At 47.3% G+C, this 15,328-nt stretch overlaps 1 protein-coding gene across 2 annotated transcripts; it reads left to right on the forward strand.

The window, feature by feature from the left end:
* Positions 1-112: 112 nt before the first annotated feature.
* On the forward strand, positions 113-12,178 carry DHRS7C (dehydrogenase/reductase 7C). 2 transcript variants are annotated; one of them, XM_065909684.1, is made up of 7 exons: positions 113-245; positions 451-610; positions 3,614-3,726; positions 5,354-5,567; positions 7,638-7,730; positions 10,577-10,732; positions 11,919-12,178. In XM_065909684.1, the coding sequence occupies exons 2-7, from the start codon at positions 457-459 to the stop codon at positions 12,125-12,127; spliced, it is 939 nt and encodes a 312-aa protein (XP_065765756.1). In that variant the 5' UTR covers positions 113-245; positions 451-456; the 3' UTR covers positions 12,128-12,178. The 2 variants fall into 2 exon arrangements, with proteins under 2 accessions (XP_065765756.1, XP_065765757.1); XM_065909685.1 differs by having other exon boundaries at positions 5,357-5,567.
* The last annotated feature ends 3,150 nt before the right edge of the window (positions 12,179-15,328 follow it).

Raw genomic sequence — 15,328 nt, forward strand, 5'->3', positions numbered from 1 at the left:
TTAAAAGCCTTGGCAGGGACTCTGAAATCAGACCCAGCCAGCATGTGTTCCTGAATATCAGCAGAGACACTATATTTACCCTGAAAGCCCTTTAGTGCACTGACAGCTATAAATAGCCATTAGGGCCCAAGCAAGTGGCCTTAACGCATGGCTTTCCTTCCAAAAATGCAGACACATTTTAATTAAATTCGTAATTAACCTCTGGGAGGGCAGGTCCCCGGATTCCATCCGCTTCTGAAGACACTGTGAGTAATTCCCTCTTCATGACCATTTGGGGATTAGCACGCGGCCAGGAGCTCTGGAAGCAGCACTCAGGGGGGTTGCACAGAGCCTGGCTCCTGGAGAGGGCTCCGGGCTCAGGGCGTGAGTGTGCCCTGCAGCCTCGGGCCTCCTCTGCCCCGGGTTCCGAGTCCCTGTGTCAAGTGAGTTCCTTTCCCCCATTTTCCCCAGAACAAGATGGGGGTCACCGCGGTGCTCATGCTGCCCCTGCTGCTCTTAGGAATCAGCGGTCTCCTCTTCATCTACCAGGAGGTGTCCCGGCTGTGGTCCAAGTCAGTCGTGCAGAACAAGGTGGTGGTCATCACCGATGCCATCTCAGGACTGGGCAAGGGTAAGCGCGCTTAGGGCTTCCTCGACAGCTCAGTGGTAAAGAATCTGCCTGCCAATGCAGGAGACTCGGGTTTGATCCCTGGGTCGGGAAGATCCCCTGCAGAAGGGAATGGCAACCCACTCCAGTATCCTTGCCTGGGAAATCCCATGGACAGAGGAACCTGGTGGGCTACAGTCTATGGGCTACAGAGTCCGACACGACTGAGCATGCACAAATGAGTTTCACAGCCTCTTGTGCCCACTTCTGCCCTGAAGGATGAGAGGCCATAGGGTGGGGTGTGGGTGAGCCCTCTGGGCAGGAGGGCGTGGGTCAAGGCTGAGTTCTCTACCAGCATCTGTCATTAATCAGCCAGTGTCTTCTTTCTTGGAGGCTAAAGCTTGCTTGCCTGAGAAATGAGGGGATTGGAATACTTAGGGTTGCAAATGCACAGCTTACAGGCCAAAACCAGTCTGCAGAAGTGATTTGCTTTGCCTGCAGGGAGTTTCTAGAAATTTTGAAGCTCAAAGCCGTCAGCTGGGGTAGTGAACTGGTGATGAGGCCAGACCTGTGAGCTGGGTTCAATTCTTGGTTCCACCAATTACTAACTGGTGATGCATTGCTCCGCCTTGGCTTTCTCATCTGAAAGCAAGGATGTTAATACTCCGTGCCTCATAATGTGGTTGTGATGACTAACTGAATCAAGAAATGGAAAGCCCTTAGGACAGTGCCTGGCATTGTCGTGGGCACCTCTCAAATGTTAGCAGTGGCGATAAGAATAAATAAATCATACAGAGCATGCAAACACCAGCGTGCCACACACCCCATTATCCCTGCTGTCTTACAATTGGCCTGATTCAACCACATCACTTCCTGGTCTTGAAGGCATTTAGAAGTAACTTGAGAAGCTGGGAGTGGGGGTGTGACCTTCAGTAAACTCTTATGGTGGCTTTAACATGCTGCTGACCACAGCGATTCTGGGTTCAAAGTGCTCCATTTCTCAGGTCCCAGGCAAAAAAAAAAAAAAAATAGTGAGGGGCATTGAGCAGACGAGGTAAGTGACACATAGCCCACAGCACACACCCGGTCCCACAGAACCTGACCGAACCCAGCGGGTAACGCTGGAGAGCAGCAAGGGGGCCAGAGCCAAGCTGTCTCCTAGGGAAACCAGGCAGACAGAGATGTCAGGACTTCTAACCTTTGCCCCAAACCCACACAATTCAGCCAAGTCAGGAATAAAGTCATCTTGTACCCACTGTGTCTGCAGCAAGAATGATCTTCAAAATACTTAACCACAGCACTTAAACTGCTTCAGAGAACACAAACCTTGCCTGTGTTTCATCACCTCTAAGACACACCATTTTCTTCCTTTAACCATTCCTGAAATTGAGCTGGTGGTGGTGGTTTAATCACTAAATGGTGTCCAACTCTTGTGACCCCGTGGACTGTAGCCTGCCAGGCTCTTCTGTCCATGGGATTCTCCCAGCAAGAATATTGGAGTGGGTTGCCAGAAATTGAGCTAACTGTCTCTTAATCAACGGTTTCTTACGATGGCCCTGGGCCATCTTTGTGCATTTTAATATCGCTGAAATAAAAAAGTCTCTTTCAGACTAATGGCCTCTGGTCTGTGAAACACGACCTCCAGGGCTGCCCACACCCAGCGCAGCTGCTGCCGCCACTGAGAATTACAGCCCAAACTCGGGGAGACTAGCCATTCTCCCTCCAAATGGTTTCCTTTAGTGAATTCTCTTATTATAAAAACCACATATATTTAAAATGATCTTTCAAGAAAAAAGAACCAAGGGACTTCCCTGGTGGTCCAGTGGCTAAAACCCTGTAGGTTCTGTTTCTAGGGAACCCAACATAACAAACCACTGCGTGGGATGACTGTGAGAATAAAATAAGCTAATATGTGTAAACCTCTTTCAATAGCCACTCAAGCAAGTAAACTGTCAAAGTCTGTTAGCTCTTATTGTTTCGTTTGTTGACTGTGCTGGGTCTTCCTTGCTGCGCTGGGCTTTCTCTAGCTGCAGCAAACAGGGGCTACTGTTTCAGTGTGTGGGCTTCTCGTTGCAGGGCATGGGCTATTTTGCGGTGCATGGGCTTCTCGTTGCAGGGCTTCTCTTGTTGCAGAGCACAGGCTCTAGGGCATGCAGGCTTCAGAAGCTGTAGCACGTGGGCTCAGTAATTGTGGCACATGGGCTTTAGTTGCTCCACTGACTGTGGGACATTCCTGGACCAGGGATCAAACTTGCGTCCCCTGCAATGGCAGGTGGAATCTTATCCATTGCTCCACCAGGGAAGTCCAGCTTTTATTGTTCTTAAATATCAACGTTATTGCCACATAAAAATACTTGTATCTACCAATCACTGCCCAGTTGAGAACTTTGAGCAAGCAAGAAATTCATATAGTATAAAATTAACTAGGCAGAAGACAGTTTTCCTTTTTTTTTTTTTTTTTTTTATAAAAAGAACCCTAGCTGGGGCATCAACCCACAACGGAAATGTAGAGGAAACTAGTGACATTTGATCTGAAAAAAAAAAAAAAATGGCAACTGTCTCTGATATCCTCAGACTGAGATATACTGAACACTGTGCTTCTGGGGGTCTTATTGGACAGAGTCATCCTTCTGTCCAGTTTAAGAAAGAATATATCAGGATTTCCCTGGTAGTTCAGTGGCTAAGACTCCACTCTCCCAATGCAGGGGGCACAGGTTCAGTACCTGGTGAGGAAACTAAGATCCCGTAGGCCACACAGCATGATCAAAAAGAAAGAAAGAGTGTCCCAGAAATCAGAACTGCCTAATGAAAGAGGGGCTATTTCATGCCCCCGTGAGGTGCCCTTCACAGAAGGCGGCCATGCTGAAGCTGGAAGCAAGAAGAAATTCCAGAAAGTTGCATGCAATGTCCTCTAAAGGAACTCATAGCTCTAAGATTTCTGTATTCTTTGAATCCTCGAATTTGTAACCCACGCCCCAAGCAGTTTCATCCACACAGTGCGTCCTGTCCTCCTTCCTTCTTCCCCAGAGTGTGCTCGGGTGTTCCATACCGGTGGGGCCAGGCTGGTGTTGTGTGGAAAGAACTGGGAGAGGCTTCAGAGTCTATACGATGCCCTGATCAGTGTGGCTGATCCCAGCAAGGTAAGGCCTTCGGGCAGCCAGCATGGGCAACCCCTGGGCACCCTTAAGTCTTTGTGCTTGTCACAGAGCAGCTCTGGGTGAAATTTAGTGATAGCTTTGGGGAAATGTAATCTTGACACAGTTGACTTGGGGGTTGATTCATTTTGACCCCTCACCATGCCAAAAATTTCTTCTCTAGCCTCTGAGCCCCACCCCATTCTATTTAAGTCAGACTCAGGGGACCCAGAAGATACAGTATGTCACAGATATCACTCTGTTTATAAATTCTCATGGCTGACTTTTTAAATAATACTTCAAATAATATCTCCTTCAAAGAGGGACTTTCCTGGTGGTCCAGTGGTTAGGACTCAGAGCGATCACTGCTGGGGCCATGTTCAATCTCTGGCCGGAAAACTAAGATTCCTCAAGCCACGATGTGCAGCCCCAAGTTGTTTATTTCCTTGAAAGAAATCAGGGAAATGATGTCCCCGTCCATGAAGTTATATAGCAGGCAAACGCATTTCAATGAAGCTGGGGTTTTCAAGGCATTTCTGGATCACTGTTTAAGAAATTGCTTTCAGAGTTCTCTTTAGGATTTTTTTTTTGCCTCTCTGCATGGCATGTGGAACTACCCAACCAAGGGTCAAATCCATGCCGCCTGCACTGGAAACAGAGTCTTAACCACTGGACCACCAGGGAAGTGTCAAGAATTTTTTTTTTTTAAATAATCTTTGCCCTTGATGTTGAATTTGATTTTGGATAAAGCCAAAAATAATTCAGAACTAAGTCTGGTATTTGAGGAGATGGAGCAAAAGGATAACACCACAACCCCAAAGCATGTTTCTTGGGATTTTATCAGGTATTGGTCATGAGGTAGTAAAAAGGAGGGTCTAAGGTCAACTGTGTGGGAAATACTGAGTTAGAGAAAGCTTCTCTGACTGATTTCTTAACTGCAGGACTTTTCAGAACCTTTGTTATGTAAATATTCATTGTGTTATCTCCAAGAAGAATGTATAGCAGTCTATATTTCCCAAATATATTGAACCAGAGAATATGCTTTTTTAAGGGCATATCTCAGGACTCGTATTTGTGAAATACTGGGATTGTATCTGACACATGGCATCATCAATTTTTCCACCTGTACTCCTTCTAAATCATGAAAATCTTGATGAGGGCATGTTTAGGGCTGAACACAATGCCTTGTTCCTGGTGTTTCAAAAAATTATATCGAGTATATGATTTTGACCAAAAAACAAATGTGGCTACAAAGTACTGGGCAGATTCTCCTGTGGCTTGGAAGCCAGTCTGAAAGCCATTTCCAAAGAGGAGCTCAGAAATGTTATTTTAAAAATGACATCAGAGAATCTATGCACAGTCTCCATTTGGATTTCTCAGTTCTGGCCCCTTGACCAGAAGATCAAACTTTGCAGTGCATGTTTGCGTGTTGGGAATGTTATTGTTGCCTTGGTCCCCAAGGATGCATTTTCTCCATCAGTTTCCTTTCTCCCAGTTATCTCTGCTTCATTTCATCATCTGTTTGTAGTCATTCCACAAGCTCTGAGTTCCAAAAGGGGCGACTCTTAGATAGAAGGGCCACAAGGTCTGTGGGGATGTTCCCACATGTGCCTTGACTTTCTCATTGGTCCAGCAGACATTCACCCCAAAGCTGGTCCTCTTGGATCTCTCAGACATCAGCTGTGTCCAGGATGTGGCCAAAGAGGTCCTGGATTGCTACGGCTGCGTGGACATCCTCATCAACAACGCCAGCGTGAAGGTGAAGGGACCTGCCCATAAGATTTCTCTGGAGCTCGACAAAAAGATCATGGATGCCAATTACTTTGGACCCATCATACTGACCAAAGGTCTCGTGAGTTTGACCATCCCGTGGAATTCTGGGTCACTGGGCTGCTCAAGAGGTCTCTGATATGTCTCCAGATAGTCATCCACTTCTGGATGGAGCCTCTAGTCCTCTTCAGGAAAATCCCTGCCTATTTGGTGAAGGCTTTTGGCTTTCGACTATAAATGTTGATGAAAGAAAAGGGATTGTAAAAGTCTCCTAATGGTATATTCCTACCTGCCTCTCTGTGTAGTCCCCTTCCCAAACCCTGCCCTTGACTCCTCTTTTCTTAATCACATCCATGGCTCCCCTCCCATCCCATTCCACATCTCTGGACCATTGTCTTCATCCCCTGCAAACCACCTTGTGGTTGATCTGCTCCTAATAATGACAGTTGGTCCAGTGTTGAAATTCTGTCCTCAGTCATAAAGAGTTTACCCCAAACTACAAAAGACCCAGAATACTGTCAATCTCTTTTCAGAAATAAGAAAGTGTTAGTCACTCAGTCGTGGCCGACTCATTGTGACCTCATGGACTGTAGCCCACCAGGCTCCTCTGTCCATGGGGTTTTTCAGGCAAAAGTACTGGAGTGGGTAGCCATTTCCTTCTCCAGGGGATCTTCCCGACCCAGGGATCGAACCTGCATCTCCTGCATTCCAGGCAGATTCTTTACTGTCTGAGCCACTAGGGTAAAATGATGGTCCCTTTGTGGAGATTCTAACAACCAAGTTTAAATGCAGGTCTGAAGCTAGGGTGGGGGGTGTGGAGTAGCTAGAGATGACACGGAATAGAACCCAAGAGTTAAAGCCCTCCACCCACCCTAAATAAAGTCAATCAAAGCAGAATCACAAAAGGAAGAACATAAGGATGTATAAGAAAATACATTTAGGGAGCAGGGTGCACTGGCAGGGCTGAAAGAGCAGGATCTTTGAGCTTCCTTCTGTACAGCCAGAATCTCTACAAAAATGGGATTCTGAGAACTGTAACAGATGAAGGCAAAGCAGCATTGGGAGCAGAAAGACGACTCCCAGAGCTTCCAGAGATGAGAGTGCCCCAGAGACCACAGTTTCCTCCAGCCCAGTCACTGTGGACACACCCAGCAGGCCAGGCAAGGTGTGTCCTCCCCTCAACCTCTGAGAGCTCCAGTTCCCTGGCAACAAAGTGAGGCATGCTAAGTCGATCTTGATTTTTTGCCATCTCCTTATTCCACCTGTGCTATCATTGCTCCATAGCTTTTTCTAAATTTTCTCATTTGTCAGTTAATTCTACTTAAGAGGAACTTTTTTTTTTAACCATAAATCAAAAACTCCTTTCCTCTCCATAAGTGGAAGAAAACCTAAAATCAAAACAAAGTCTTAAGTTTTCTCAAGACACTGAGCTGAGGTCTTTCCTCTTTTTTTTTTTTTTTTTTTTTTTTAAGATTAGCACATGCAAGAGGGGTTTTAAAGACCCACCTGAACCAACTTTCCTACTGGAGGAATAGTGAAATTGGAAAGGGAGCTACCTTTCTCACTACTGAAATCAGTGTAACTTCAAGGATATGGACGGGTCATTGAAAATCACCCAGGGTTGGGGACTTCCCTGAAGGTCCAGTGGTTAAGACTTCACCTTCCAATGCAAGAGGTGTGGGTTGGATTCCTGGTAGGGGAGCTAAGGTCTCACATGCCTAGTGGCCAAAAAACCAAAACATAAAACAGAAGCAATACTGTAACAAATTCAATAAAGATTTAAAAAATGGTCCCCATTAAAAAAAAAAAAAAAAGCTTTAAAAAATATAATAAAGTCACCCAGGGTTAGGGCTAGTGGTTAGCACTTCAAACTTCAACTGCAGGGGGCCTGGGAATTAAGATCTTGCATGACACAAAAATAATAATAAAATAAAATAACCCAGTAATTCACTGGTTGAGCCCAGCCCACTCTTAGCCAAACTGGATTAATGGTGGCTGGGATCCATCCCACCTGTGTCCCACTGTAATCCAGTTAGCAGGGAGGCAGAGGAGCCTGTGTGATGAGGGGTCTGGGGAAGGGGTCTGCCAGCTGCTGCCTGACTCCATCTCGGGTTTGTAACCATGAGTCTTCGTCCTATGCTTTCCAGCCCTGCTCCCCAACATGATCTCCCGGAGGACTGGACAAATCGTGTTAGTGAACAACATCCAGGGGAAGCTTGGAATCCCCTTCCGTACAGCCTGTAAGTTGCTAAGACAAGTTTCATCTTAGGTTATATGTCTCATAAGACAAGTCTAGAATGAAGCATGTGGTTACTTGGGGGAGAGGGTCCAGAGATGAAAGCATCCTTTGGCTTTTCTTTCATCCCTTCAGCTCCTATTTTTGAGCACCTACAGCACGCAGGTGACTATGACAGATAAAGGTAAGTCCTTCCCTCTGACCCCAGAAGCTCCTTGTGTTCTATGCTCACAGCAGTTTATATCTGTTATTTATACACCTCACCATATCCTCATTCTACGAGCCAGTCATCTGAGCTCCGGCACCTGCATTCTTAACCCTGATGGCCTCAGGACCCTGAGAAAACAGTCTTAGGTGGGGAATCAGGCTTCCCAGGAAGGAAATGGGAATTCACACCCATGTCAGGCATTTTACATACATTTTCTCACTTGGCAAGAATGATACTATCCTTAATTGATTAATTAATTACCTCTATTTTATTATTTATTTTTACCTGACGTGGTTTAATATTAATCTTTTTTTAAAAAATTGTTTAATATTGGAGTATGGTTGATTTCTGGGCTTCCCAGGTGGCACTACTGGTAAAGAACCAGTAACCTGCCAATGCAGGAGACGTAAGAGACACGGGTTTGATCCAGGGTTGGGAAGATCCCATGGATGAGGGCATAGCAACCCACTCCAGTATTCTTGCCTGGAGAATCCCCATGGACAGAGGAGCCTGGTGGGCTACAGACCATAGGGATGCGAAGAGTCAGACACGACTGAAGTGACTTAGCACACACGGCTGATTTACAGCACTGTGCTAGTCTCACGCGTACAGCAAAGTGACTCAATTATACATATACATTCATTCATTCTTTTTCAGGTTCTCTTCTGTAATGGTTATTATAGAATATTGAGTAAAGTTCCCTGTGCCATACAATAGGTCCTTACTCATTATCTTTTATATATAGTAGTGTGTATATGTCAATCCCAAACTCCTAACTTATCTCTTCCCTCCCTCCTTTCCCCTTTGATAATCATAAGAGTTTTTGAAGTCTGTGAGCCTGTTTCTGTTTTGTAAATAAGTTGATTTGTATCATTCTTTTTAGATTCCACATATAAGTGGGATCATATGATATTTGGGAACACCAGACCACCTGACCTGCCTCTTGAGAAATCTGTATGCAGGTCAGGAAGCAACAGTTAGAACTGGACATGGAACAACAAACTGGTTCCAAATAGAAAAAGGAGTATGTCAAGGCTATATAGTGTCACCCTGCTTATTTAACTTATATGCAGAATACATCATGAGAAACGCTGGGCTGGAGGAAGCACAAGCTGGAATCAAGATTGCCGGGAGAAATATCAATAACCTCAGAAATGCAGATGACACCACTCTTATGGCAGAATGAAGAAGAACTAAAGAGCCTCTTGATTAAAGTGAAAGAGGAGAGTGAAAAAGTTGGCTTAAAGCTCAACATTCAGAAAACTAAGATCATGGCACATGGTCCCATCACTTCATGGCAAATAGATGGGGAGACAGTGGAAAAAGTGGCTGACTTTATTTTGGGGGGCTCCAAAATCACTGCAGATGGTGATGGCAGCCATGAAATTAAAAGATGCTTACTCCTTGGAAAGAAAGTTATGACCAACCTAGACAGCATATTAAAAAGCAGAAACATTACTTTGCCAACAAAAGTCCGTCTAGTCAAGGCTATGGTTTTTCCAGTAGTCATGTATGGATGTGAGAGTTGGACTAGAAAGAAAGCTGAGCACTGAAGAATTGATGCTTTTGAACTGTGGTGTTGGAGAAGACTCTTGAGAGTCCCTTGGACTGCAAGGAGATCCAACCAGTCCATCCTAAAGGAAATCAGTCCTGAATATTCATTGGAAGGACTGATGCTGAAGCTGAAACTCCAATATTTTGGCCACCTGATGCGAAGAACCAACTCATATGAAAAGACCCTGATGCTGGAAAAGATTGAAGGGGGAAGGAGAAGGGGAAGACAGAGGATGAGATGGTTGGATGGCGCCACCAACTCAATGGACATGAGTTTTGAGTAAACTCTGGGTGTTGGTGATAGGGAGGCCTGGTGTGCTACAGTCCATGGGGTCACAAAGAGTTGGACAGACTGAGCAACTGAACTGAACTGAATTGTCTGAACTGAACTGATTTGTCTCTGACTTATTTCACTTAGTATGAGAATCTCTAGATCCATCCATGTTGCTGCCAATGGCATGATTTTATTCTTTTCATGGCTGAGTAAGATTCCAGTGTGGGGCATCCCAGGTGGCTCAGCGGTCAAGAATCTGCCTGCCAAATGCAGGAGACGTGAGTTCGATTCTTGGAAAGGTGCCCTAGAGAAGGAAATGGCAACCGGCCCAATTATTCTTGCCTGGTAAACCCCATGGATAGAAGGACCTGGCAGGTTACAGTCCACAGGGTCGCAAAGAGCTGGACAGGATGAGTTACTGAGTATGCACACACAATATTCCAGTGTATATATGTACCACATTCTCTTTATCCATTCATCTGTTGGTTGGAATTTTGGTTGCTTCCATACCTTGCCTACTGTAAACTGTGCTGCAACTGGACATAAAAGACAAGAAAACTGAATCTCTGAAGGTAAAAAAACTGGTCACTTGCCCAAAGTCACACAGTGGAATAGTAGCTAAACTGAACTGGGTCCCATCTCTGCATCTGTCCACTGCTTCACAAGGGCTCTCTGTCCGCATCTATGAAGCGAGGGGCAAGGCTGGGGATTTTGCGGCCTCATCCAGCAGAGCCTGTAGGCATGTGTGTCCCCAGCCCACTCCTGGGAGGCACAGCAGGACCCGCGCCCACCCTCGGGCTGGTTTCTCTTGCAGATGCCGCCTCCAAGCACGCGGCACTCGGCTTCTTCGACTGCCTGCGGGCGGAAGTGGAGGAATACGACGTGGTCGTCAGCACCGTGAGTCCCACCTTCATCCGCTCCTACCACGTTGATCCAGGCCAAGGAAACTGGGAGGCCTCCATCTGGAAATGTGAGCCTTCAGAGCGCAGCTGGAGGGAACGGGGCTGGGGAGGGCTTGTGGAGAAGTGGGGTACGCCCAGGGTGGCGGGGGGTGGGGTTGGGGTACCGTGGGGGCGGGGTGTTCCTGAAGCGTGAGACCGGGGGAGATGGGGTGTCTGCACCCAGCTGACAGCGGGGAGGGGCCCCAAAACTTCAGTCCCAAGGCGCCAGGTAGAGGGAACCCTAAGCCACAGCCAGCGGACCAAGGCCGGGCTGGGCTCCATCACTCACAGGCTGTGTGACTTTGATCCCAGACTGCCGGTCTCTGGGCCTCAGTTTCCCATGTGGAACAGCCAGGATTTGGTTTTGGAGAACCTTCTGCTCCCCTTCCCTAGGTGGCAGCACAGAGAGAAGCTCAGAGTCTGGCCCCAAGTGCCTGCTCTGAAACTCCCCTCTGTCTCATATTAAGTATTGGAATAGCAGCTACTCCCTCCATCTGTTTCCCCTTTGTAAAATGAGAGATGACGGTGAATACCGACCTGGTAGAGTCCTAGAAAGGAAAGTTCCAGCCCAGAGTTTGGAACAGCAACCAGCACATCCTGAGTGCTCAGTAAGTGCACCTGTGATATCTATTCTAGAATGCTCTACACGGAGCGGCTACCTCACAAGGCTCAGTGGTAAAGAAGCCACCTGCCGATGCAGGAGACGTGGGTTCAGTTTCTGGGTGGGGAAGATCCCCTGGAGAAGGCAATGGCAACCCACTCCTGGGAAATCCCATGACTATAGGAGCCTGTCAAGCCACTCATGAGGTCGCAAAAGAGTCGGATGCCACTTAGTGATTGAACAACAACAAAGACGTGGGCAACCGGTTTCAGGAGGCACTGGACGAGGACAGCCTGGCAACAATCATGAACAGCAGCCCCATCATACATCTGACACCTTCTTACCTTCTAAGCTCTTTCTCATCCCTTCCACCACTCATAACCACCTTGGGTTGTTAAAGGGCCGGAAACTGCACCACTTTACAGATGCGGAAGCTAAGGCACGATGGGTAAAGTGCCTGCTCATGGCGCATGGCCAGAGGCCAGAGCGTGTAGGGTTGACCCTGAGGCTGGGACTCCAGCACCGCACACCCCTCCCCACCTTGGGGGGCGGGCTCTGACTACCTCCCCCCTCCCAAGGCTATGAGCCCCGCCTCTTCCTGGGGGGCTTTTCAGTCTTTTTCAGGAAGCTGACCTACGGGGCGCACCCTGTGGACGTGGCGGAGGAGGTGATGCGCACGGTGAGACGCAAGAAGCAAGAGGTCTTCCTGGCCAACCCCATCCCCAAGGCCGCCGTGTACATCCGCACCTTGTTCCCCGAGCTGTTTTTCGCCGTCGTGGCCTGTGGGGTGAAGGAGAAACTCAGCGTCCCCGAGGAGGGTTAACTGCCGGGTTTCAAACGGGTCTCCTCGAGGGGAATAAAGGTTTTGCTGGTAGGTAGTTGGTCCTTCCATCTTCTCAACACGGGGGTGGGGGTGGAGAGGGAACAGTTCCCCCAGCTGCATTCCACGTGGGAGATATTCACCATCACAGTAAGGGTGGCCCGGAGACCAGTCCAGTCACTCCAGGCCTCTGGGTGTCTCCCATTAGACATTCCCGGGACAGATTGCCCGAGAAGCGTCTCGACTCTATACGGTGACAATCCAGCTCACACACACACACACACACACACGCACACACGCACACACGCACACACGCCATCAGCCTGACCAGGCACTCAGAAAATCACCTCCATTTTCCGTAAGGGTGACCTGTCCAGTCAGCCCCTAACCATAGAAGCTGGACTTGCCAGCTCCTTAGGTAAGTGCTGCTAAATAGAACATTCTGGAATGATGGAAATATTGTATCATCTGCCGTGTCCATTGTGGCAACCATCAGCCACGTTGGCTGTTAGGTACTTAAAATGTGGCCTGTGCAACTGAGAAACAGAGTTTTTAACTTTATTTAATTTGCATTAATTTAAATGTAAATAGCTGTGTGGGGCTAGCGGCTCCCAGGTTGGCAATACAGCAGAGCTGTAATCCTTGGTCTTGGCAGCAGAATCAGCCCTTTTCCCTGGATTTCATTTGTCCCAAGAGGAGCCAAGGCACAGATGTTTAAATTTTTTTCCAGTGGATTCTAAATTGCAACAAATCTTGAGAACTTCTGCCCTGGGGCATCCAGCTCATTCCAGCCTCTTCTTACATTCTCAAAGCAAAATTCATTTAAAACTGCCATCGTTATTATTGATGGGTGTTTCTCTTAGTTTAGTTTTTCTTAAACACAACAGTTAATGATTCTTCAGATCTTGGGAAGTGTAGGATATATTTTTTGCACTAATTTTGTAACTACTGCTTCAAACTTTTTCTAATATTTATAGTTGAAAGAGGGCCCAAATTTCCTCCCTGAACCCAAGTCATTTACAAAATTAACACACGTGGTACACATCCACAAGTACATCTGGCTCAATTTATAAGGGAAATGTCAGGGACTTACTTTCCTGGTGGTCCACCTTCCAAGGCAGGGGACGCAGGTTTGATCCCTGGTTTGGGAACTAAGATCCCATATGCTGCAGGGCAACTAAACCCGAGAGTTGCAAACAAAGACCTAGCGCAGCCAAAAAAAAAAAGCACAGTGTCCAGACCATAGGATCACCAAGGAACCCAGGCAGCCCCAGGATAAGGTTGCAGGCCAGGATGTGTCTCCAGAATTTAGGACTCTTAAGTCAGGGCAGGCCTAGAATCAGCAAGATGACCTTCTGTGTTATTATTGTTGCTGGGTGTCAGGGTGCTAGGAGCTGCCTAGGCCAGAATGATGGAGGGTCAGTAGGGGCCGGGAGGCAGGGGAAGGACAGCACCATTAAGAAAATGACTGATGTGATTGGTGACCAGAAACAGAGAAGGCAGCTTCAGGACAAGAAGGGCTGGAGCCAGCCCTGCAGGTAGCCTTGGTATTGCCCCAGGACTGGGCTCCAGGTCAAGCTTGGCCACCACCCAGCCCCGGACCTGGGGTCCTGACCTGCTCTCTTTAGGGCTCTGCCTCCTCTCAGGGTGGAGTGCAGCTAAGGGGCCCCTCCTTTGATGGTGGGGGGTGGGGTGGATGGGTGGGGAAGGGCTGCATCTGGGAAGCGTCCTCGCTGGCCCTGATCAACATTCTGGGCGAGCAAAGACTCTAGGACTCCAAGGTAAGGGAAGACCTCGGTCCCTGGGGTTCCTCAAAGGAAGCCACGTTGAATGACAGCTCAGGAAGAAAGACATCCGTGTCAGTGGGTCTGCTCCACTGTTCCTGCAGCCAAAGCAGTCAGAGACCTACGGGTGGACACATCCTCAGTCGGATTACCTGGCCGGCACCCCAAGCTCCCTGAAGTTGAATTTCCTGTCCAGGGACTTTGGTCTCCTTCTGACTGGATGCCCCCACCCCGTTATCTTCCGGATGTCCCTGTGTCCACGCAGGCCCTGCTGCCTTCTCAGGATGGGATATCTCACCAGTCTAGCAAATGAAAACCCACAACCTAAAACCCTTAGGTTGAAACACAGGAGAAAAAATGTGCTTAAGTTGTTAAGGGGAAAGCATCATGCAATAAGAGGAATGGCCACCAGGTGTCACTGTAGCTCCAAACCTATTTTATAGCTGCTTTCTCTGTTGAGATCAGTTTAGTCGGTCATTAGTGTGCAACCCATGGACTGCAGCATGCCCGGCCCTGTCCATCACCAACTCCTGGAAATTACTCAAACTCATGTCCATTGAGTCGGTGATACCATACAGTCATCTCATCCTCTGTCGTCCCCTTCTCCTCCCCCCTTCTGTCTTTTCCAGCATCAGGGTCTTTTCAAATGAGCCTGTTCTTCACATTAGGTGGCCAAAGTATTGGAGTTTCAGCTTTAGCATCACTCCTTCCAATGAATATTCAGGACTGATTTCCTTTAGGATGGACTGGTTGGATCTCCTTGCAGTCCAAGGGACTCTCAAGAGTCTTCTCCAACACCACAGTTCAAAAGCATCAATTCTTCAGTGCTCAGCTTTCGTTCTAGTCCAACTCTCACATCCATACATGACTACTGGAAAAACCATAGCCTTGACTAGATGGACCTTTGTTGGCAAAATAATGTCTCTGCTTTTTAATATGCTGTCTAGGTTAGTCATAACTTTTCTCCCAAGGAGTAAGCGTTTTTTTTAAATTTCATGGCTGCAGTGATTTTGGAGCCCCCCAAAATAAAATTTGTCACTGTTTCCACTGTTTCCCCATCTATTTGCCATGAAGTGATGGGACCAGATGCCATGATCTTAGTTTTCTGAATGTTGAGCTTTAAGCCAACTTTTTCACTCTCCTCTTTCACTTTCATCAAGAGGCTCTTTAGTTCCTCTTCACTTTCTGCCATAAGGGTGGTGTCATCTGCATTTCTGAGGTTATTGATATTTCTCCCGGCAATCTTGATTCCAGCTTGTGCTTCATCTAGCCCAGCGTTTCTCATGATGTATTCTGCATATAAGTTAAATAAGCAGGGTGACACTATACAGCCCTGACGTATTCTTTTCCCTATTATTTCTAATTTTCTTGAAGAGATCTCTAGTCTGTTGTTCCATGTCCATTTCTAACTGTTGCTTCC

Source organism: Muntiacus reevesi, chromosome 18 (genome assembly GCF_963930625.1).
Source record: "Muntiacus reevesi chromosome 18, mMunRee1.1, whole genome shotgun sequence".
NCBI lineage: Eukaryota > Metazoa > Chordata > Mammalia > Artiodactyla > Cervidae > Muntiacus > Muntiacus reevesi.

Excerpts from the sequence above, each read along its gene's own strand:
- DHRS7C (XM_065909684.1), top strand. The coding sequence starts at position 457 with ATGGGGGTCACCGCGGTGCTCATGCTGCCCCTGCTGCTCTTAGGAATC. Across the intron at positions 3,727-5,353 it reads GTGTGGCTGATCCCAGCAAG|CAGACATTCACCCCAAAGCT; the intron begins GTAAGGCCTTCG and ends TCATTGGTCCAG. Across the intron at positions 5,568-7,637 it reads ACCCATCATACTGACCAAAG|CCCTGCTCCCCAACATGATC; the intron begins GTCTCGTGAGTT and ends TATGCTTTCCAG.